At 36.1% G+C, this 25,511-nt stretch overlaps 1 protein-coding gene and 1 long non-coding RNA gene across 2 annotated transcripts in view; one reads left to right on the top strand and one right to left on the bottom strand.

The window, feature by feature from the left end:
* Nucleotides 1-25,511, top strand: part of BAIAP2L1 (BAR/IMD domain containing adaptor protein 2 like 1) — a 40,240-nt gene that overhangs the window by 5,699 nt on the left and 9,030 nt on the right. The window contains exons 2-8 of the mRNA XM_040575268.1: nt 2,913-2,988; nt 5,176-5,262; nt 22,222-22,283; nt 22,379-22,450; nt 22,785-22,922; nt 24,496-24,648; nt 25,081-25,248. Coding sequence (XP_040431202.1) covers nt 2,913-2,988; nt 5,176-5,262; nt 22,222-22,283; nt 22,379-22,450; nt 22,785-22,922; nt 24,496-24,648; nt 25,081-25,248 — 756 coding nt within the window. The remainder of the gene's footprint in view (nt 1-2,912; nt 2,989-5,175; nt 5,263-22,221; nt 22,284-22,378; nt 22,451-22,784; nt 22,923-24,495; nt 24,649-25,080; nt 25,249-25,511) is intronic.
* LOC121078762 lies at nt 352-25,136 on the bottom strand. Its single transcript, XR_005824728.1, has 4 exons — nt 25,062-25,136; nt 3,146-3,251; nt 2,732-2,806; nt 352-848 (listed from the first exon to the last, which is right to left on the bottom strand). It is a non-coding gene; the product is annotated as an uncharacterized LOC121078762 (long non-coding RNA).

Below are 25,511 nucleotides of genomic sequence, written 5' to 3'. Positions count from 1 at the left end.
ATGCGTTCCTGTCTAGAAATTGGCGCAGACACTTCAGCTAACAATCAACCACTGTGGCAGCGCAAAGACTGAAAAACTTCCAGAGACTGCTTGGTCTAATGGAGAAAAGATCCCTTGGTTGTACGCCTTCCAGCTCCTGAAGGCACTGAGCTAGAAATTGTTTCTTCATCCTTCCCAGCAGCTTTACATATACATAGAGCAGATGTGATGTACCAGAGCTCTCCCTGGGAGTTCTCTTTCAGTGGACTTGTTTCCACAGTGTGATGTCTATCTGCTGTACCTGGACACCTGGTATGTCTCAACTCAGCTAGTGAAAACAGAACTGAAAAACGGGGGAAAAAGAGCAGAAAATGGCTTCAGAGAGGGGAACTGCTGCGCATTTTCTTGCTGGATTTTGGTCACGTCCTCCTAAATGAAGACTGATGATGCAGGTGCAGTCACTGTTTTCTCAGTCTGAAGTCTGATTAGAAGGTGTCAAGAAAACTGGCATCTTAACCTGGACGCGCATTCAACAAAATGAATATTTCAAGACTAATAATTATCACACTACTGTTATGATTTTTGGATAGGGGGGCAGTAAGGTTTTTAACTCCTTGTTGTGCAGGGCAAGGTAAGCAGAGAGGGGATCAGTCTTGCAGAAAAAAAGTTTTCAATATGGGGTGGGGATTCAAGGTGGCATTGGGATTCTTACCTGCTATGCATGCATACGTTTTCCACATCATGTAGAGCTTTCTCTTCCCCCATATCCTTGGAATACAGGACTCTATCCTAAAGCAATTCTATAATTCATCTAGTCGCATGATTCGTTAACTCCATATATGCCAACAGCTACCTTTCTTAGCGCAACGCTGGGAAGAAAAGTCAAAAAGTTGGTAACAGGAAGGAACACAAGCACCTAGTCGCATGGTGCCAGCTCCAGGAAGGGCAGCAGAGGCCCAGCAGCAAGGTTTCCAGCAGTCAAACAGCTGGGGTAGGAGGAGGAACATTTCCAGACACTGCAGCTTGAAAGTCCATCCCATTAAGTTGTTGGAATAGCCCTGGGCGTTGTTGGCCCAACCTGAAACACACGTTCCCACATGATTTCTGGATGTGGTTTGTGAATTAACACAGACCAAGGGCCTGGGGACAACAGGTAAGTTTGCTCGCAGTGATTGTGTTTGGACGGGTAAGAGTTTATTGGTACAGACAAGAAAACAATCCCCATTGCATTAAATTTGTACAAATAAAAGCAACAGGGCTGGGCACTGTTGTTGTGTCCATTTCTGATGTCATAGGTGCTGTAGCAGTGTCAGAACCTAATAGCTTTATGTCTCTTGGTATCATGTTTGCTCAGAACTGTGATACCACTGTGTAATGACATCCCATCTGTCATTGTTAAAGAATAACGATAAAATGATTGCTTGGACTACAGATTTTTCAGTTCCATTACCTAGAAAATGAAAAGTCAGAGGCTTGGCAAGAGCTGAAAATCTGTAGGTTTAAAAGGAAATTCTTGCTACTGCATTTAACTGTGGCATGCTTGAAGGACGCAGTTGTACTGGCCCTGTAACAGAGATGCTGACAGTTACCATTGTATCCCAGTACAGGAGACAGAGAGATGGGCCAGTAGGGAAGACCTTTTTAAGGAAAACATTTTGAAGATTAACAGAATAACAACACACGTCCTCAAAATCAGTCCTCTAACAGAGTTTGGGGAAGCAACAGGATAGATGCTAACTCAGTATTGAAGTCCTTTCTTATGGGATGTTGTCAGACCGTGCCATTGGACTGTTGTGTGTGAACCTATAATTTTATCCAGGTCCAGCAATATTATGTATGCGGGTCAAGTGTCTTTCATAGTGCCAGTAAAATATGTAATGCGATACATAAATACTGAAACCATGGTATGAGCTTTATGTGGAAACACAGAATTGCAAGTCCTGCTGTGCGAACAGTATCCAGAGAGATGTGAGTTGTGCCATTAAAAAGAGTGCCATTTAAAATAGTAAGAATAACAGAGTGGTGTCTTCAGCTATCTCATGATCTTAGAAGATTTTACGGAGTGATGTCACAGTTGTAGTTTTATTAGGAAGGTTCTGGGAAAAGAAGGTCTAGAATCTTCAAAAATGGAAGATCCATATCTATGGAGTACAGGGCATTTATTAAATTTATATTTAAAAGAAAATATTCATTACCAAGTTGTTCCTGAGACTCAGCAGCTGTTTTTACATGAAATTGTATTTTGTATGGAAAACAGTAGAGATGAAGGATTGGAACTTTGTGGTTACTTGATTTTTAAATGACTGGGCACATATGGAAAATGCCGTAATATTTGTTCAGATATAGTTATTGACAGACATGGAAGGATTTGTTGTTAAACTAGAGAGAACTATTTTCCTAAGTACTAAATACTAGCTGTAATGTAGAAAAGAGGATTTTTCAGTTTATTTTTCTGTTTGTTAAAAAAAAAAAGTCTTCCTCTAATCAGGTATCTCGTCCGTTTCTTGCTCAAATCTTACACCATTGTCAGAAAGTTATTGTTATTGTCTGACTTCAGAAAACAATTAGTAGAGAAATGGTTTCTCTCATGCTTCTTTCTCCATCACTTATTTATCATAAAAGCAAGGTCTGTGCAAACTTTGATCATATACTCAACATCCTTTTTTATTATAAACAGACAGATTCCTCTTCAGCCCTAGTTTAGCCTAATTTTTTTTCCTGTTTATTGATCTTAAATGCTCAGTTTCCTCACCCTTCCGTCTTTTGCTCTCCTCTTCCTCCTGAGTCTTCTAATTTTCACCCATCCACAGACTTTCCAGGTAACGTACTGTACATAAGAAACATAAAAATATTCATAAGTGACACTGAGATAAATACTTTCATCCATTGCTGAATTGCCTTGGCTATAACACAAATTTTATTTTGTTTGCTAGAATGTTATGGAACAGTTCAATCCGGGACTGCGGAATTTAATAAATCTGGGGAAGAATTATGAAAAAGCTGTTAATGGTAAGTCTTTTGGCTGTTAACTTTAGAAACAGTGCTTAATTTTCATTTAATTCATTTTCATATTGGATGTGAGGATTGCGTAAAAGCTTAAATTCCAAATTGAACTTTATGCATTTATAAAACAAACTAAAAAGCACGAACACCTCAGCATATGTACCTCCTCTTCTTTTTTTTCCTTTAATTTGGGAGGGGAAACAGGACTTTGTCCAAGTTCAAACACTGCCCTGCAGAAGCTGCATCCCAAACACGCAGGCACTGAGCTACTGAAAAAAAATTTTAAAAATGTATGAATAACACACATTAGAATCATAATATAAATTGAAGAAACAAACAGTTATGCAAGTTAGATATTGGGGTTTTTCCTCCTGGAAATACCTTCCAAAGATATTTCATGATCTTAGATTTGTTCCTGCTCACCTGTACACATGTCACTGCCCGAGTAAGTATGCCTATGAACAGAACAACGTGAATGAGTAAGAGTTGCAGGAATGGATTCAGTTTTTTCTTATCCATACTAAATCTGATGGTGTCTTTCTAACGGAGTCAAAATCACAATCAGAAAATTTGAATCTAAGGGCACATTCTCTCAGACTTCATAATGTGTTTGTTTACTTCCATTATTGACTTCAGAGAAACTATTTATATAAGAATTGGTTTCCAAGACTGGGCTCTGGATTCCCAAAGCTTATATTGTAGGACCTGTTAGAGCTTGCTCTATTTCACTTATGCAGACCTGTTGAGCTGCTTGATACCATATTAAAGCAATGTAAAATGTCTCCAAATTTGCCTCATTAAAGTCTGTGACACATATTTCCCTGCATGTAATCTAGCACTCTGAGAAATGTGATACTGCAGAAGTTGTGCATAGCCAAATAGTCACTGAAATATCTCTTCATGCAAATTTTAGACCAGGCTTGAGACAAAGATAAAAAACAAAGCCTGCTGGAGATGAAAATAAGGAAATGTTGACTTAGTTGCAGTACCTTACCTTACCTGATTCATTAGCAAATGCAGTTTATGGATTATAGCTAGTACCAGAAATAATATGTTTGGCTGAAAAAAATTTATAGCAGTTTTCGAGAGCTGCTTTTCTTTTTTTTGTACTGTACTATTGATGCATTATATTGTGTCTTTTGTCTTTTTAAAATTCAATTTGTTATCAGTACTTCACAGTATAGCTGTGCCCAGCAACACTGGAGAGAGGCTGATAGACATTGTGTTTTACAAAATTTGCCTTTAAGACTGGTTGATAAAGCCTTTCTAGTATGAATGCTTAATTTCACGAGTAAATGTTTGCAACATTGCAACAACTGTTGAGAAATTGTTAGTCATCTTTGGGCTCTCATAAATTGTTAATCTTTCCTCCATAAATTCTGAGTGGTATAAATAGATCTTCAACAAGGAGTAAATATCCTGTTGCTAAACAGTCAAACATTTTGCAGCTTTCCAAACAAGTCAGAGTGCTCTAACAAAGAACATAAATCTTACAAAAACTTCTCTTGGATTTATAATGCGTCTTTGTGCATTTTGAGGCTAAAGGGTCAAACCTCCTTTTCTGCCCAAGTACAGTTTACTAGCTGTAGTACTAATGAAGATACTATACAGATGGAGTTCTTGATTTAGCTTGATAAACACGGGTAAAAAAATCACATATTTTCTTCCTTTCTTAGTGACTACACTAGGAGATAAGACTGACTTGGGGCTATCCGAGAAAACATTAGATAGGCAGAGTTGAAATGACACAAGCTTTTCATGAACGTGTGGCAGACTGCTCCATCAGTAGCACCAACATAGTTGGTGGTGCTACTTTTTTTTTTGCTAAACTTTTGTTTTGTTTTTTTCCAACAGCTTTATCTGTACCAGGGAGTTTTGCCATGTCCTGAACAAGGGCTAGTACTAAACCTATCCACTGGATGCTGATTGCTCCTGGGTATATATGAAAGTTGGAACTAAAGGCTGCAGCTTCGCTGATATAGTTTGGTGTCCTGTCTTTCTGTCACCTGGTTTCACAAATTAGGAGGTAGCACAGGGACTTGAGTAACTTTTTTCCAGCAGCAGGATTTCCTTTTTGCTGTACGACCCTCTCTTACTTTGTGTCCTGGATTCCAAAATTTCATAGGATCATAGAATAATGAAAATAGAAAATCTTTCCATGTTTTTAACTCTTTTTTTTTTCTTCCCTATAAGCTATGGTAGTGGCTGGAAGAGCATATTATGATAGTCTTGCAAAGATTGGTGATATATCAGCTGATTCTCCTGTTTCTAAAGAATTAGGTAAGTGATTTTTTTTTTTAATATTTTATAACCTAAACTTCTTTTTTGTTTTCCTACTGACACTTCACAGAACTAATGTGAAGTACTAAAGTATTGGAAAAAGAGCATTTTACTCTTTAATAATGCATAGATGGAAGGAATTAGATCGCTTTAAAATGTATTTTTTTCTCAGGAAACTTATGCTATTTTGATCAAAAATGTCAGTAAACATTCTCAGATATTCTAGTTGAGCTTTTGAATGAGGAACTGTAGAGTAAAAGATATCATTTAGTCTATCAGTAGCCATTTACATTAATGTAAAATTAATCCAAATTCTGTACTTTACCGAAAGTAATTTCTGAATTTTTGAAAGACTGTCGTCAGCACTGCATTTTGTATTCCTTTGGCTAGCGTTGAAACGATATCACTCAATCTACAAAAGTGAAGTTTTCATCAAAGTACTTGCAATATTTCTGACAAAAATATAACGTCATTACAAAAAAAAAAGAAATTGAGCTATACTGTAAAGAGGAAACTGTTTAAAGGCTTGATCTGCTTATTGACTAAAATAACTGGATAAAGTGTCTTTCGATTATGGGCAATCTTTTGATTACGGGCAATGTAGGACTCTTTCATTGGTATAATGTGCATCTGCTTCTGTAACTCTTAACTTAGAATAGTATACAAATTCAGGTGATTAAAAGGAATGGTTTTAGTAATTTTTTCTTAGTGATTCTGTTGAAGGTGATTTGAGGGAAAGACTCTCCTTGAATGGTGACCACATGTTTCTATGTGCCTGCATGTATTTTTGATTTGTTCTGAAACCTCTTCTGTGTGTTAACATTCTGTGTTCAAAGTTGGGAGCGGCAGAACAGCAAACAGTACAAAGCAAACAGTCCTAGGGTAGTTACTTTCTGTATTTGCTTTGCATGTTGTTTAAAGGAAACAGAGTTGCTAGTTTAAAACCATAGAACAAAAGTATGAGAAAGTTAGAAGTATCAACCATTCAGTCTTATAAAAATGTCAACAAAAGCATAGTTATGATTTTTGTAATCAAGCAGTTGGTCAAATACATAGAAGTAATATATTTGTTGAACTTTGTATTGACTGTGGGATATTATCTGCATGTTTGAAAATATCATTGGGTAGTCTGAAGCTGAATTCTGTTTCTTCCCTACTACAGGGGCATTACAGAATTGTGCTTGAAAATAGATTTTTGGTTTAATTATGAATTCTTGCATGCAGTTATAAACATTTTTATAGACATATTGAGAAAGTATTGCCTTCTTCAGGCTCAGGTGTCTAGCACTGTATTCTGTTCATCTTCTACTTAAACTGATACTGCAATAAAAATCTTCCAACTCTGGATTTCTTCCAGCAAACTCTCTGATAGAATACTTAAATTAGTGAACATTGGAAAAGCCAGGATAATGTGGTTACACATCTGTGACAGATTAGTTACATTTTCTTAACTTTTTTAATAGTTCTGAAGCTAGAATATGATACTGAACTATTTAGCAAAGAAATGGATACACCCCAGACAGCTGTAAAAGCGTCTTTCCTTAAAACAAAATAATAAACCATGCTGGACAGCTTTTACCTTTTTGTATTTTAGAAATACTAAGAGAGATGCTACGCAGTATTGGATGTGTAAAGACTAGATCACACTTCGCTGTGATTCGTTCCTTTGAGGACCCTATTAACCCTACCAGTTACCATAGGCTCAACCCACTGCAGAAGTGTCTCCTGTCAGTTCCTTTAGATTTGCCAAAATGCGTGTTATCGACCACCAACAGCTCTATCATACATAATGCTTCAGGCATCCTTGCCAGAACAGAGTTCAGCAGTCATCAGTTTAGTTTTGTGACCTACCTGTGACCTGCCTTACAGGACCGTATTCTCTTGAGAATGAAGTGAGCTGACACTGGTTTTGTTTACAAGAGCAGCAATCTACAGGTGACTGGCAAAGAAGCAGAGAGTAGCAACTTCCATAATTTTGTGTGTGCATGTTATCTGTATCCACATCTGATGCTCTGATATTTCTGTAACTTCTTACCTTGCTCTGGTTTTAAACTACACTACGCCTCTTCCTATATCCTGTATTAATTGAAATCAATAGTAGCACTCCCACAGATGTCAGTAGGGGGATCATGATATTTTGAGTATGTAAAACATCATCCTGGCTGCTCACAATGAATTAGATAAACCAGCAATGACAAGAGCTGTTTTGGAATGCTTTAATATTTGAGCAGGAGTTGAGCTCCTGTGGTCTGGATTTCCAGTGTTAAGGGCTTTGGACAGACAGCAAATTTAAATGTTTTAATTTGAGTAATAAAAATCGAAACATCCAAAGTAAGTATTGAAACTAATACAGCCAGTCTGTCTGAAAACAAACAAACAAAAAAAACCTGTGACTTATCTATTTAATCAAAATCAGGTCAATTGGTGTATGGATGGCAAGGCTTTACAGAAATTACTTTTTTTCAGAAATCCATGCTGATGGTTTTTTACCTTACCTTGTCAACTACAGCAGAAATGAAGGGAAAGCAGATCATCAAATTATTTTTGACTCAACTTAAGCGTAGATGCTTCCAGCATTGACTTTGTGTTTACAGCAGAAAAGTACCACCCACTAGGTACTTTTTGGCTGTAAAATGAGATATTAGAACAAGATTCCTCCCTTTTGCATAGCAGCCTGTGTTTTTTGTGGATACACTTCATATTAACATCAGCCTTATGAAGTCTGAACTGGGCAACAAGGCAGGAATCAATGTTTCAGCTCTTTCCTGTAGCAATGTCACCTCCAGTAGTGTCAGATGAAAAATAATGTATTATTCTTAACTCAGTTGTGTTGCATTAAACTTCTTTCACTTAATTACAAAAGACTCCAAGGCTTAGACGGCTAAAATACAATATTCTTTCTAATTTATGGATAATGTTTACTGGAAGATCATACTGAGTCATTTTACAGTTCAAACCCAAACCTGCTGGGTGACCTAGAGTATATTTACTGCCAAGTGTGATGTAAAGATTTGTATCAAAAACACACTCAGTCAATCTTTCCTTCTCATAAGGAAACACAGAACACATTCTCCCTGTGATGAGACAGTAAAATAGAGAGCGCTTTCTTCCCTCTTCTGCTCCCATCTCATTCTATGGAAATGACAATGAAATGGAAATCCAGATATTCCAGATGATTTAGAGCTTTTGTACTAAGTATCTATATCTTTCAAGTCTAGATAAAGCTCTGAAATATTTTAATACAAAATAATTTAATACGAGTAAGTTGAGGAAGTAAATGAATATACTGCATTCCTATTACAATCCTTAAAAATAAGGGATAAGTTTATTTAGGTCAATTTCCTTTCTAATTTTGGATTTTCCTAAATTTCTAAGCTTGTAGTCCCTCAGAATTAGCTACAAGAACTATACACATGCAGGTTATATTCCTAAATTCAAGTTATTTTCCAATATGGAATTTCCATGTCTTTCTTTTCTAGAAACCTTTTCTAAATCACACCAAGAATTAAACATAGGAAACAAGAAACCACTCGTTTAAAAATGTAGTTTCGTACTATTTAAATTACAGCATATCACATCAACACAATAAAATTTCAAGTTTCAATAATGCACTAAAATTTACATGTATACATTAGCACTGTATCAATATTAAAGATACTAACTTTCATGATGGTAATCTTTTGTTGTCGTACCCAAAATACAGGTTTATGAGGTTTTATCTAATGGATTTTTTAGTGCTTATAATTTTAATAAGCTCTCTCTTCTAATAACATAGTCTGTCTTTTTAGCCTTTACTTTCTCAAGGAATCAGGAAGTTTTCCTGCACATTCATTGAATACTTCTCATGTTTTCCCAACTATTCCCTTGTAGGTACAATAAATGGCAGATGCTAAACGCGTTTATAATACTGTGGGTGTGAAGTCCCAATTTGGTTGTTGTGTGGCAACTGTATCTATAACAGTCACCCACAGTTATATTACAGATCTGTACATAGAGCTTATTGCTCAAGAACTAATAAGTGTGAACTGTTCACTGCTGCTCATGCAACAGATAGCCAAACCATAAGAAAAATACTATATTGTATGGTCTTGACCTGTGGAACTGAATTGCAGAAATCTGTGGCAAACCTAACCTAAACTGTTAGTTTATTTAAAGATTAGTCTGTGTCATAAGCTTACTGTTTTCACAATTTCATTCTATTAAAACTCATCTGGAAACAGGTATGCAAAGCTATTGCTCATCTACAATCTGAAACTTAAGAATTTGTTAAAAATAGGGGGTTTGTTTGTTTTTTAGGAGAAATTTTCAGGTTAAGAACCACTGCCCATAATTTACAGAACCAAATATTGGGCAAAAAGATTGCTCTGTGCTGTGCCAGTCACAAGGCTGAGGAAGGGAGCCCCTCACGGCGCAAACAGTAAGCAGAATGCCTGACCAAGGAGAGCCCTGAACTTGATGTTCTGCTTGGGCACAAAAGGCATTGAGTGTCCTTCTAAAAGGGCTAAAAGACAACACTTGAACATGTCCACGTAATGTAATTTTAAAGGTCTCCAAAATTTTGTCATGCTTTAAGTACAAAACATCCACTGAAGTGATATAGTAATATAGTAATTACACATAATAATACTATGACGTAGATAACTCAGGGCAGGAGTTCTCTATATAAACATTCCCCCCACCCTTTTTTTTTTTTTTTTTGAGAGAAAGTCCTTATTCTTCTGTGAGCCAAATGCCTATAGTTACTGGGGTAACTGTGGATCATTTTGAGAGTCATCGCTGATAACCATAGGTTAGCTGAGAAAATAAGCTAATGAGTGGTGAATATGCCTACAATTCGTCCAATAGTGAGCATTTCTTATCCATTCGAATGGACTAAAATTCAACAGGATCATAGAATTCTTCTGGTAACTGTCTTCTAGTTTTTCAAAGCAAACTAACAGTAATTTGATAATAATACAAATCTAATATTAATGTAATTAAGTGAAGTTAAATCTGTAGAGAGCACTGTCTAATTTTACTTTATTTTGTAAGTGATAACTCCTTCATTTTACATATTTAGCTAAGAGAAACCCAGTGAACTTTTCTCCCCTTCCTTATTTCAATTTGTAGAGAATTTTGATGTAAGAATCTGTGAGCTTAGTGGCCAATTAATAAAGAAAAAAAAAATGGAATTGAATGGGAAAATTTTTATTTTACTAAAAAAATACGTATCTTCTGGCTGAAAAATTTCTAATCAGACTGTAATGTAAGGTAATACCATCTTTCTAAAGCACTATCTTGCAAGTAATTGTCATTCAAAACTCTTTTTCCTTCCTTATTAATAAGCAACATGGCCATTTGAGCCTGTACTGTCTCTTGCTACTTCTGCAATACAGCACTTAAGCATTGCTCTTGGTATTGAGAAAGCCAAGCAGAAAACAGAAAATTTAATCATTTAGGATAAATGTAGCTAGTTACACTTAAATTTAAAAACAAAACTAAAAAGGGAGGCAGAGGGAGCAGTGGAGGGAAGAGTTGTTGGCTTGCTTTAGCATAAAAACTGACCCGTTCAGCTGGACTCCTGTCTCAGTTGTCTTCGAAAGATGACACCTAGCACGCTCTCCTTCATTGGCTCGTGTAATCTAAAGAAAAGATCTGTCATCTTGTCCCGTCTTACTTACTGCATCAGTGTCGTCTCCTCTATAGTATAAATGTTCTACTTTTAGAATAGATTCTGTTGGATAGAAAGGCAAGTGAAGTGTGCCAGCAACTAGAGAACCTCTTTAGCACCTCATCTTGTGGAAACTTCTGGGAAATTAGCTTAGAGGTTGCAGCTGAAGCAGTTAGTATATCAGGCCAGCTTTTCCTATGGAGCATTAATAAAACACTCTTCTTCTATATTTATAATGAAATGGAATTGGAAGAAGCGACTGAATTCTTTTATTATAAAAAGAAAGTATCTTGAATATGAAACACAAAATAGTTTTCTGTTTCTCAGGAGTGAGGTTTTGTATCTTCTAATTTTGTGGTAACATTCAGTCTCAATGCTACATAGACATCCAATTTGCCATAAGTAAGCTAGGAGGAGATGAACCAGCCTTTCTAGGTATATTTCTACTGATGGAAACAGTAGCTGAGTTAGTGGAAACTTCCTGCTAGTCATAGTTCTACTTTTCCAGGTCATTTATAAAGTTAAAGCAAGCCAAACATTCTGATTGACAATTTTTTTCCTCTAGGATTGGTACTGTGGCTTTTGGTGCTCAGTATTCTGCATGTAAACTTTTGATGAGTCTGGTGGAGGAAAGCAAAACAAAGAAATAGAAAACCTTCAGTCTTAAATTCTTAAACACGAACAACTCCATATCACGTAGTAAGCTGCCTGCCCACCTATTGCAGAGCTTTTGGAAGCTGTATGTGTTCACTGATTTATAAATTGAATCAACTATTCAGATACTCACAAACATGCCCTGCCAATGGCCTGGTAAAAACTCCTGCAAGTCAAGGTGTTCATGAACAGTGGAGAACTGGTACGGTACCATTAATAAATCAAAAAAGAAAAAAAAGGCAAGAGAAACCTGTTATCCTGTTGCTATCCAGAACCATAATTAACAAACAAAAAATCACAAAGCAATAAATAATCAGTGAGGAGTCTTTTCCGAAGGTCTACAATCCTTTCTGATAAAATATGATCCTGCCAAGAGAAGGAGTGAACAAGAGGTGTGTATGTTAGTACACGTAGAGAATGTAAATGCTTAAAAACAGATATTGTGGCTTGTTCTTGTACGATTAGAAAAACAGAAGTTTGTTCTATATATAATCACATCATTCTATTTGTAAGTTACAACAACTTCCAGCTAAGGTGCAAATTTTCTGGTTCTGGAAATGGCTGAGGGGAGGAGCAGAATATGGAAACACAAAAATTTCTTTGAACAATTGCAGGGTGTTGGTTGCAGAATAATACTAGCCCCAGAGAAGAAAAGACAACGGACACTGATATGACTTAAATGATATTTTTCAGATTGAATTCTAGATGGTCTCAAGGTAATCATTCAAATTTCTCAGATAATTTCAGTGTTTTTGTATTTTTCCCTATAGCAACCTGTAAACTGAAGCTGATTCTGGTATTTGATTTATATTCAAAATAAAAGTGGGTGTGCACTTACTTGATATCATCATGCAGTGCTTCAGAGGCCTAAGAAATTAGGGAAAATACCTCGAAGGGCATTCTTAAAGATATCTGACTGTACTGGAACAGTTAGATTTCACGTGAGCGTCACTGGTAGCACAGACATCTTTCATCTTGCAGTGAATTGCACCTGGGTGTACATGCAACATTTACTTGATTGTGGCTTGTTTTTATGTAGAAAAGAGTAGTTCCAAGGTGAGAGAATGTGTTCTGTGCACAGCAGGTGCGTGTTCCCTGGCAGCACTCCTAACTTACCCAAACACGATACAATCGCAAGATACTGGGGCTGGTGCAGGCAGGAGGCCGTTCTTTCAGCTGATGCTAAGCAATCAGTTTTTCTTCACTGTCTCCACCCCCAGGTATGTCTGTTGGCAGGCAAAATAAAAATAAAAAGCCTGAGAGCCTGTGTAGAGGATTCTTTCTGTCTACTCCAGTGAGAGAAATGGATGGAAAATGGAAAGTAAATGTCATCATTGCAAGGAAAATTGCATCATGCATGTAACTAACTAGCTTGTAAATCCTTTAATCAAAGGTCTACCTGTATTTTCTCTGTACAGTCAGCTTTTACTAATTATTTCTGAACAACAACAAAAAAATCCACAAGCAGTGGTAGATGTCATTAACATTCCTAAGGAAAAAAAAAATAATATCTGCCTTGAAATTCCAAGAAAGAGACTTTTATCAAAACTGTAAGCTGCATTTGGGTTTGGATTTTCTTTTTTTTTTTTTTTTTGAAACTGGCAGTTTCAAATTGTTGTGATTAAAAAATGCAGTGATTCCTTGTACTTTATTGAAATTCATGTAGCATTTACAATGACAATTTAAGTATTTATCCTTTTTGTTAGTACTGGAAACCCATAAAGAGCCTCTGTTTTTGCTGGTTAGTATAATTTTCTTGTTCCAGTCCTGCTGAAAAACAGAGATTAGCTCTGTTGTATGATCTTCCCTAACTAATCTGCCTAAAAACAGCAGGGCGACATACAGGCAAGTTCAGGCCTGTGGCTGCACTCTAACTTATTTTCTTTGCACCTGACGTGCATGAGGATTAGAAGCTACTTGTTTAACACCATTGCAGAGCTCAAGTATAAAAACCTTGTATATAAGGTTTTCAAGGCCCTATGAAAGATCAGTCAGTGTAGCACATACCTTAATATATTGTGTTTTTTTTACGTATGGGTAAAAAAATAAAATAAAAAGAAATGCCTCCAGCAGTTTTTAAATATATTAGTAATGGAGTAACAGGTGGAAAAACAAGTTTGCCATTTTTCATGCATTATTTATGTGGCATATGCTTTTCCTTTCCTTTTTTTAACATGAAATTTAGTTACCATGCTTACTAATCATCTAAAACAAGATAAATATTTCATGTTAATTAACATCTGATCAATGATGTAGTAGGTTTAAAAAAATTTAATCTGAATTTTTTTTTGACTGAGAGATCAAAACAGTTTGGGAGAGAAAAAGGCAATTAGACTAGCAGACTGGAATTTGCTAAAGCTGGAGTAAACTCACACTTCTCTTTATAATAATATATTTTTTGGTTGTTGTTGTTCTGTTTAAAATCCTAAAATAGGAGCATCACACCAAGAACAAACTCCAAGGAACTGGAAATTGTAATAGTCTTGATAATCTCTTTTGTATTCGCTCCGGTAAATTCTTAAGTGGGAATGGCTAATTTATGAACAGTTTATTGCCTACAATATAGCAGGTAGTGCATGATATGCATTTTGTAGTACTTTTTAAAATTATTCGTACTAAAATGAAAGTATTTGGCATTAATTTTAGACTAAATATATTTTAAAATAAGTTAATACCTGGGTTTATCTTAATATGACTTTATAAAAAAGTCGTAGACTTTGAGGTATACAGAGCTGAAAAGTTCTCTATCTTTTAATACTTAATAATTCCACAGTTAAAGAATAATAATAATTTTAAATTATTTTTATTTTTTATTTGTGTTAGTGTTAGGAAAGTACTTCATTATGGATTCTTATCCTTTTTTGTTTCACATGATCATCAACAATGTTTTAAGACAAGGAAAAGATAAATGCATAGTTTAGATCCTGATCTACAAAAGAAAATGGTATAAATAGTAGGTGCTAGGCTACTAAGTAAAAGCAAATTATGCTCTATCCCTTGACTGTTTATGAAATGGGGAAAGGATTTTTGAATAGCAGGAGTCTTTGATTATACTCCTCACATGGAGAACAGTGTGTCATCTAACACGGGAAGTGTCAAAGAGAGCACTGCCAAGTGTGTGCTCTAACAAAGCTTATTCCAAATAACGTAGATAAGCTGCTGAATGTTGGTGGTTAGGCTTTTTGTTTTTTTCTCCCTTTAGAAGCACAAATTCCTTTTGGGTGAAATCCCAGCCAACCTTTTATAAATGCTCCTGACTGCATTTTCCCAGCCAGCTCCACCAGGTAGTACATCTGTGGTGGTTCATTACCACCGAGAAGACAAATCTCGGAGAAGGTGGTGGGCACTCTTCAGTTGTCGCCAGCAGTGCAGCGTATGCCACTAGCAGCGCATTCCACTCTGGGTCCGGAGGCATGCTAGGAGAGGATGAGCAACAGAAACTGGCACTGGCAGCATGCTACCAGCAAACTTTTTTTTTCCCTTCTTTTTTTTTCTCCTGATGCTATTCGGTTTTGGCACAGAGGGAACAGGCTGTCAAATGCATGTGTATTTGTATGTATACACTATATATATATATATATATATATATATGTACAAAGATGTACATATCAAAATAAAGCTAATACTCCAGGAAGCATAGAACTGAACCTAGCGTGCAGCATCGGTTGTAAAAGTACAATGGTAAAAGGTACTTTTCTTCCAACAGAAGGAAGTGTGTTGTAGCTAGAAAGCAGTCTCTGCTGATCAAAACAGCTCTGGACTCCTGTTGAATGATGTTGCCTACGATGTAGCTGGAAAGAAGTTGTTTGACTGGATAAAAACAGAGGTTGTATCTTTTCTTTTCCCCCCCTTTTTTGTTCTGCTTGATTATAACTTCAAGCAACTGAAATTTTCACTTTTGTCAAACATACATTAAAAACAACATGCATCCCTCGTCAGTAGCCTTGTGAGGAACAGAGGCAGTGAAGTCCTACAAAAAGGAGAAAGAGTGGCATGAGTTCATCACCACCTAATAACACTGGAGCCCAAATCACTAAATTAGCAAGTGTCTTGTATAATCGTAGCTGTTGCTTATTGTTTTGGTCTGGAAACGGAACCATGATATTTAGGCATCTTCCAGGCTCTTCGGAACTTTGGAAGGTTTTCTTTCTTCTGTATCAATCAGACTATATCTAAAAATGTTTTAAACAATTGGAAGTAATGTAGCTTTTGGAAAAAAAACAGGTGATCAGACAGAGCTATGGAGAAATTGAAACTTCTCAACTCAAAGCATTAAATCTGTTTCAGATAATTACCTAAAATATTGTGGGTTGTGTAACTTGAGCTAACCTCAGAGGAAAAATGATGCTTTAAAAGCAACTTCATATAAAATGCTTAAATAGTTAAAGGGGTGCTAAAAGCATGAGATTACATTCTAAATGAATATTTGCTGCTGTTTATTTTGTGTGGGAGCCTGGTGTAAACAACTCTGACAACACTTGCTGTTAAGAGGGCTGCATTTTTGCTGCATGAATTTGCCATGAATGAAATGAGAAGTAAGGCTTTTCTGTGCCCACCATGCCCACCAACTAAGATGGCATTAATTTATTATTAACTTCGGATATAGTAGTAGCCATTGAATTAAGAAAACAACAAAAACAAAAAAGACTTCGGAAAATGTTTTCTTATGTTTTCTGGCTTTATCGGGAGGGGAGAACACTTATCTGTATAGGAAGTCATATTCCTATTCTGCACTCATAACAAAGCATATGCCTATTCACAGTAGTCTGACTGAATGGACAATGAGATTGACAAATTGATAACACATTCAAAAGATTGTAACGTGAAGTGCCTATGATAAAACTGTCAGGGATCTGTTTGGTCAAAAAGACAGTTCTGTGGGATAAGCATGGAGGTTCAGCATACAGCAGACTGACACGGACTCCATTACCTCCCCTGAGCTGGGTTTCTGAAGGGCTAGACTTTCCGAGATGGTACGGTTTCAGAGTTAGGTTTTGGCTTTGCAGTTACTTTATATCTGCTATGGCTTTTTGGAAAATAAAGTCATTTTTAATAATTGTTTTTTAAAAACGTATGCTTTAACCAACAAGTCTGTCACTCGGTTTCCAAAATTTGTTTTAACTGTATTCCTCTCACGTGTAGATTTTATTCATATTATTTATGTGCTGTTCTAGCAAAACATAACTGTCCGTTTAGAAGTGCTGTTTTGGGACAGTTGGATCTAGCACATATGAGGGACTTCAAATACTGTATTATATTCTGAAATCTCTTCCCTGTTTCTCTACTGCAGGTTTTATTCTTCTTCTTCCCCTTCACCTTCTAGTGTCACCTTCATAAAATGGCACTGAATGGTCATGTGTCAACGCTGTTTTATAAAATGAACTACAGAGAGATTTACTCCTTGCTTCCTATTTCATGTTCGCTCATGCAGTAAGGAAAGGCAGACTTGACCTAGTCCTATTGATTTATGTGCATATTAGTATTAATTCTACAGATTGTGGTTTTTTGTAAAGTATTCTGGACAAATTGTATTAGAAGCGGAGCAGTTAGAGGTTTGGAAACCTTCACGTTGCTTTTTTTCCTTATTATTTTTTTCATGTATATTACATTCCATTAAGACTTTTTGCCTTCTTTAAGGCATCTGCTGCACAATTAAATCCTTCTGCAATAAATCCTTCCTATGAGAGAATGATAAATTTAATGCATTTGAGGCTTAACAGATGTTTAGTTCAATCATATTTATCTGTTATACTCTATTCGTTTGAAACTTCCTATTTTACTGCCTTTCAGGGGCTAATGGCTTCAAAGGACTTCTTCCAACTTTCCTTTGTCATAAATGCCTTTCTTCTGGGCAAAGGGTAACTTCGAAGAAGGAGCATCTCAACAGAAATGGGATCTAGTAATACACTTGAACTATATTGTCTCATCTGTAGCTTTGACTCAGCCTTTCACTCTTGTTTAATACAAATAATTATGTGGTTTCATCTTGAATACATGAAGTTACTAAACCTGCTCCGAATGCAAAATAGGACAACAGGAGATAAATGAGTGATTATAATTGAGCACTTTGTCTGTTCCCAGACATCTAAGAAAGTCTTACTAGAAAGACTTGAATTTTTTTTCCAGTGACCTCCTCTAAGGAAAAGCAAAATTTAATTATGTTTCAAGTAGGTGATACAATTCATATTTTTTATTCTAATATAATCATTTACTATTTTAAAAGTTTAAGTGATTTTGTTGGTAGCTACTAATATTTGCTTCTCTGACTCTATTGACTACCTTGCACTAATTCTTCTAGTCTTCTGTTCATCAGAGCAGTCAACGTAAGCTAAAAAGATAACCAGTAAAATTGCCCAGCATATACAGAGAGATTAAAGTGTAACTGCTGCAGAAGTTTTATATTCTGGCCTTAAAATGAATGTGTTTATTAGCTATTCTTTCTTCAAGTGAGAATTTGTTAAAAATTGTTTTCCTTATTTTTCGTCTACTGTGAAGACAGGTTTTTTTAAGGATGCTTTCTTGCTCATGTGAAGCTGCGTGTGGAGGAGTGTCATGTATTTTGGGTTAGTGACTTCTATATATTTATTTTGGTAACAAAACCAACAGAGCATTAATGGAATTCTAGTCCATCTTATTTTCCTGATAGAAAATACAGATACAACAGCCTCAGTTAAGCCTAAAAATCTTTCATGAATTTCTTAGGTTTCAGTTTACAAGATCTTTCTACCTGTGCATTTCACCTATTTGAAACTAAAATAAATTTACCATGAATTCCGCATTACTGTTCATGGTCATATTTCAGATTATATCTGTATTATACAGCCTAATATGAAGAACTGTACATGAGAAATGTTTGGTTTATTTTTATTTTATTTTTAAGGTGAGATGCTCTCTCAAAACACCTATCTGAATTGTTTCTTTTCTTCCTTGTATTGCACTACTAAGCTAATAGTAAGATAAAGTATCTATAAACATTTATGACTACATTTTTGTTTTCTAAAATAAATGTGGAAATATTTAAAGTACCTTTATCGTTTTAGTCAAAGATTTTACATTTCGGGTGTGGAGGAATGGAAGGCAAAAAGGTATCTTTGAAAGAGGTGTATTTTAATAGTTATGCTTATCATCAGGACTGGTGGTTTTGGTTTGTTAATTCATTGCATAATATAATGCCTAAAGCTGGTTCAAGTTTACAGTATGTCTGTCATAAATTGGACTTAAGTGGTCTGTTATCATGCAGTCTAGTCACATCATTATGCTTGCTAGCTATGGGGTTTGACAGTGAATGATGATAAGGCTAGTATTTGGTTACTGTGTATTATGAGGTCTCATATATAAAACCTGATCATGAGGAGCTTTAATATATAGCAAAATGTTTTTAATTGATGTGAGAAATGTGTGTTTGCCTTCACTTCAGGTAGTTTTCTGTACCTTTTTACAAACTGAATAATCACTGAATGCCAGAGTCTGGTGTTAGTTTATGCCGTTATTAATCTAGAGTAACCCATTATCTCTTTATTAGAGCTACTCTATAAATCACTATGGTAATTAAAATCAAAATATTCTCTTGAACTTGTTCAGTTTCCAACCCACTTGGATACTGTTACAAGTAGGCTAGGGGTCATTTTGCCTCTCCTGAATTAGTCTCCTGCAAAAACTTTTCTCCTTGTATAAATCTTACTTGGGAGGGCCATCTAAACTTGGCTAACCCATTATCTTAAACCAGCGATAAAAGACCATGGTATATGTTCACTATAAAATTGTTCTCTATTCTTAGTGCAGAATCTGACCTCTAATGTAAACTATAATTTAGATCTTAATAGGTCAGAGTGTGCTTACTATGGGTTCATTTCAAAATGTTGATTCAAAACATGAAAGAGGAAATGAAATGGGTGAGCCACCACATACAGCGAGTGCCTGTGGATTACCAGCAGCAGTAAAGAGACTGCAGTATGAAATCTGTTCTGTCTGATGCACTGCGTACAGGGAGCCTTTGGTTAACAGTCAAAGAAAATGCAATGAGACAGTCACTGATATTTAAAAATAAAATTCAAGTGTTCTAGGGTGTATGAAGAAAAAAAAGTTGTGAAATAATCCAGCACAAACTGTTCAGAAGGAAGCGTAGTTCTTAAAGTTCTCTTAATCTCAGGACATGTTTTGGCAGTATTCTTTGCAATAAAGATTAACAAAATAAAAATGTTTCTAACCAAGTATTCAAAGCCTAAAGACTTGAAGGCTGCAGTTGGTTCAAGTGCTGTGTGAGACAAAAATAACAACCTCCGAGCGTCAGGTTTTCCATTCTTGACGCACCAGGTGAATGGGTTGTTTTATTGAGTGTTTACACTGTGGTGGCAGGGCCGGGCAGAGGAAGGGAGTGTGAAAGAGCGACGCGAGAGCTGAGTCAATACCCGGCGTTGTTGGATGTCTGTCAGGGCTTGGAACGCTCTGCCTGGCTGCACGAGCGTTGCCAAGTATTAGCTAAGTGCACCGCTTTGGCAGCAGATCTCAGAACGGACTTTTTACGAAGAGTGAGAATAAGTTCATTTTAAAGAATAAAAACCTATAAGAGCAATTTTTTGATGGCCATTCACCCTGAATTTCTGTGACTTTCCGAAATAGCTTTCTGTTCTGCATACTTAAAACCAAAAAACTTTGTAATCTTACTTGTATTGGATTTTTTTTCCTTATGTCTTCTAACACTATTTTTCTTAAGTTGCTGATAAATTTTTACAAAACTCCTCCAATTTTAAAATGCCATTACAGTCTAAAATGGAACTTCTCATTTGAGTTTGATGAAACAAACACTACAGACTAAATTGCATTCACTTCTGCAGCCTTAAAATAACCAGGTGGCTTACCCGTGTTGATTCCTTCAGTGTTTATGTAACTGCATGGTATTTACTTCTCTACTGCATATGAAATAACTAATTACTGTAGCAACTCTCACTTCTCATAGCATTTACCTTTGTATTTTGGTAATCATTTAAATATCAATTAAATATAAAGAAAAAAAAAAGCATAAAAGCATAAAAAAAATAGCATAGCACTGTAGGCTGTACAGAAGGACTCAGAGAAACAGGGTGTTATATATATTGTATAGTTTACATACACATAGATATGTGTAATATAAAAATATATATATAGTTTGAAAAGGAGAAAAGTCATGATACATATCCAGTCACTATGGGAATGTATCTGCATTATATGGGAAGGTTACCAAAGCACTAACATATACTATGGAGAGACAGGTCTTGATGGCTGTGGAAATGTTGAGAAAGGAGAAGATGAGAAGGATCTCATCAAAAGTTCTGTGTCATTTGTTTCATTTAGCTGAATTTGTCAGTTATCTGCACCTTTTGGGGAGCTTTTTTGGGAACTGAGGCACTGCAGGATGACATGTCTTTGCTGACTGACTCAGTCCTGTGCTGGGGCTCTGCCAGTGGCACAGAATCAGAAAACCAGAATTAAGGAGCTTTGTACATTAGAACAAGAGCCTTTCAGGTTTAATACCATAAGAACCTGCATGGCAAAGACTTCAGTGTGGGATAATGCAGGGTTGATCAAACAGATTACTGGAGGAGGCATGACAGTGACCCAGCCCTGAAACAGAACCTGTGTTCTTGCCATGGAAATGTAATGACAGAAAACACATCTGTAGACAAAAAGCCATTATACCAGCTCCTGGCTGAGGCCTGGTAACTACCTACAGTTCTAGTCTGGGTGAGGTCAAACTGGCCACTTTGGGACATGTCCAGCTACTCCTCCAAGCTGTACACTGCAGTCTCCCAGACAAGACTGGCACACGTTCAGCATGTCAGTGCCAGCACAGCCGGGAGGGAGCTGGATGATGTGGCCATCAGCATCCTGAGCAGGATGATGTGGCTGCCTGCGTACAGGGCAGGACCGCAGCAGGCCCAGTTTAGATAGGTTTGCACGTAGAACCACACCCAAGGAGTTTTTTTCCTCTACACCCTCCTAAAGTGAAGTGAAACATTCCAGCTGCTAACTGCTAGCAGTTAAAAGTAAGCTATGCAACCTGGTGCTAGAAGACAGCAAAGGGTAATAGACATTTTTAGGATAAGTTGAGAGGAAGCTGAGAAATCTGCCTCTCCATGGCTGCTAGTTAACGCCATACAGTCAGGCTCTGATAAAACAATGCAAGAAATTAATCAGCATGTGTATCAGATCTGCTTTACCAGGTGTGCCCTCAATGAACGTGAAAGGTTACTTTGATTCTGAGGGAGCAGTTAGTTAACCATTAAGGTTCAGTTTTCAGACTAAGAAACAGCTATCTGGGTAGTAACAAGTATCTCTACTTTTTATGTGCTATTCCCTGACTTGGCAAGAAAGAGTCTGTTCGTAAACCAATGTGTGCTATCCTGGAGAGAAGGAAGTAGTTATTTTGTCTGGCACTCCAAGTCTTCTTTGCAAAATAATACGATTAATTATTCTTCTATCATTTATGAGCTTCTTGGTTTGTTTATGGCCATATATATTTATTTCAACTGCTGTGATGAGCAACAGCAAGAGGTTTCCTATCTCTTAAATATTCTAGTTAATAACTGTATCAGTTAAATATATTTTATTGCTGCTCTTTGTTAACTAACTTCAGAACTCTATGAAAGAAACAAATACGTTTGTATGCTTATCAACAGGCCAAGTTCTCACAGAAATTTCAAGAACACACAAGAAACTTAATGACAGTCTAGAGGAAAGTGTAAGTTAAACAAATTCTTAATCTATCTAACCTTTTGAAATTATAAACTATTTTTTGCTGATTTTTAATAACCCTTCATTCATTTGCTTTTCAAGTTCAAAAAATTTCATAAAGAAATTATATCTGAACTGGAGAAGAAAACAGACCTGGATGTAAAATATATGACTGTAAGTACATCCAATTCTAATACCAACAAGGTCATATTTTATTTATTTGTTGTTAGGCATAGACTTTTTCAGAAATTGTTCCCTAGCAGTTAGTTTATATGACAGATTTGAGCTTTAAATACATAAATATGGCCAAAATTTTCATGCTTATGTTGAGTTAAAATAGGAACCAATGCATGATGACTTAATAGCATTCTTAAACTAAAAGTGAGAAAAGCAATTGGTCACCTAATTTGATGTGTATTAGTGATAATCTATGGTAATGCCTTTTAACTGCTTACAAATGTTGCACTGCTGAGTGCATTATGAGATGTTTTAAATATTTTGATTGCAGGCAACTTTAAAGAGGTACCAAAACGAACACAGAAGCAAATTAGATTCTCTAGAGAAGTCTCAGGCTGAGCTGAAAAAAATCAGACGGAAAAGCCAAGGAGCACGAAATGTAATGAAATATGAGCATAAAGAAATGGAGGTCAGTGTGTTGTCTCTTAAGTTTTTTTGTTTTGTTTTAAATGAGAATTGGTCAAAACGTTAAGCTGTTTCAGGTCATATCTGAGTCTGTTTTAAAACTTGACTTCTGAAGCTTACAACAATTTTTATATATGCAATGTAATTAGTTAATACACATAACTCCTCTGTAAGTTGTTTGGCAACAGTTAAACTAACTTCAAAGAACGTGTATTTTTGATTTCTCAAAGCTGTTTTATATCAAGGGGGCTCCTAGAATATGCATTCCGGTTGAAAATAAATGCTGGACTGTACTGCTGTATATGTTCAGAGACTTTTGCTTCAGTTTCTAGGTTTATTCACTTGACCACTACTTTAAATTACCTCAGTAACTACACCTTTATGCAGAAGTTTACGCAGCTATGCCATGCAACTTCAACAGTAATTTGCTATAAATTAATTTTCCAAAGTAGGCACCATCACTTATTATTTATTACCTTTCCTGCAGATCTTAAACAGCATTGCCATCTTGAGGCAAAATAAGAAATGGCAAGGCAGTAAAGAGAACCTTTGTTTTAAATAATAAGTCATATTCTGGTTATCATGTATCTCAGAAAATACTTGCTATTGATATTTTTATTTGCACAAGCTTTTTATTTTATATTAGCTTTTACATTTTTTCCTCCATATTTCTCTGTTTTAATTTTCTCTTCAAAGAATGCTTTGTTTATAACAAAGTACAGTGAAAATAAATAAAGAATAGCTCTTATTTCTTACTGCCTGTCTTTTAACTTGCATTCAGTTCTTTTTAATGTATTGGACTGAGAATTCAAGAATTAGCATTTAAGCACATTTTAGCCATGAATCTTCATAACCTTAGATAAATATACTCTAGTCTCTTTAGTATCTCATTTTCGCTTCTCTAAAATGAAGTATAGATTCATCACAGTTTTGTGAGAGCAAATGTAACTGCTATGGAGCAGATGAAGGTAATTAGTCTAATTAGAGAATGAACACCTGTAGCCTTAAAATTGCTCAGCTCAGTTGCTACTGCTTTGAAGTCATATTCTTATTTGCTGCAGATATTACTTAGAAGCTAAAAGACTTTTCCTTGTTTTGCTTCCTTTCCCCTTTTAAATAGAATCAGAGAACTATTTAGGTTGGAAAAGACCCTTAAGATCATGATGTCCAACTATCTGTCCGTCATGACAAGTCCACCACTAAACCATGTCCCCAAGTGTCACATTCACACGTCTCTAAAATACATCCAGGGGTTGGAACTCCACCACCTCCCTGGGCAGCCTGTTCCAAAGCCTAACATCCTTTTTGAGAATAACTCTGCCTGACATGCAGCCTAAACCTCCCCTGGTACAACTTTTCTTGTGCCTATAATTGTGCCTACTAATTGCCTATAATAAAAATATACATTTACCTGATGAGGTTGGGGAGTTAGGTCTATGTATGAAAAGAGAATGACTTTGAAGTAGAGCCACCTCACCCCACTTTTCCAGTAACTTTTTCTAGAGTTTTTGGAGTTCACTTCAGTAATTGAAATAGAGTACTACATAAAACTAAGAGAATAATTTTTTGTCCCTTAGTATTTGGAAACCGTGAACTCTCGACAGACTGATATTCAGAGGTTTATTGCAGAAGGCTGTAGAGAAGCTCTACTTGAAGAAAAAAGAAGATTCTGTTTTCTGGTTGACAAGCACTGCAGTTTTACCCAGCACATGCACTTCTATCATGTTCAGGTCAGTGGCACGAGTGTAAATAGAAATGAAATCTAATCCTATAGGAGATCTTAAGCATCTCTATTAGTATCAAGATGAAACTGCCGTAAATACTTAAGACAGCACTAGGAACACTGTAGTACCAGACAAGTGTTGCAATCTGTTCACAAAAAATGTTTACAATGCAATATTCTCATAAATGTATTGTAGTGACAATAAAGGGTTACTATGACTTTTTAAAAAATCTACAGAAAGTCCAGTATCTGACCCTGAAAGAGAGCATTCTTTCTATTACATGCTGTTTGTTTCAAAGAGATATTACTTAATTATGAACATGTTTGAAAAGACTTCCATTTCAGTTATCATTTTGCTGTAACAAAAATTAGCAAGTAGCTCTGCGTAATTTTATGCAAAAGCGTATCTTTGACTAGTACCTTTTACACCTGGATGCAGTGTGCAGAATTCCTCAACTCCAAGCTGCCTGGGTGGCAGGAAATTTGTAGTGATGCTACCAAAGTGCCTGAAAAAGTCAAAATGATGATAGACGAAATAAGGACACCTGGTTCCACTCCAATATCAGGAACACCACAGCCTTCACCAATGATAGAGAGAAATACCACGGTATGTCATTCCCTGATAGTTAAAGGTTCTCTTTTAAATGGGACTAGATTGGCTTCACTAGTTTCTTTTGTACTTAAGCATTTGGATTCAAGTCTATAACGTAACTCAGCAGGAATATAATGGGGTTGGGTATAAAAGCCAATCATTAATAAGCTGAAGCTCTACCACTGGAAAAATGCATAATGTATATAGTTGGCAGAAATGTATATCCAAACAAGGCTCAGTTTTCAGTTGGGAGCCCAGGACTTTTTCTGCAGACCCCA

This window comes from Cygnus olor, chromosome 15 (assembly GCF_009769625.2).
Source record: "Cygnus olor isolate bCygOlo1 chromosome 15, bCygOlo1.pri.v2, whole genome shotgun sequence".
NCBI lineage: Eukaryota > Metazoa > Chordata > Aves > Anseriformes > Anatidae > Cygnus > Cygnus olor.
The sequence above is the reverse complement of the archived record's forward strand: the minus strand, read 5'-3'. Positions and strand labels throughout refer to the sequence as shown.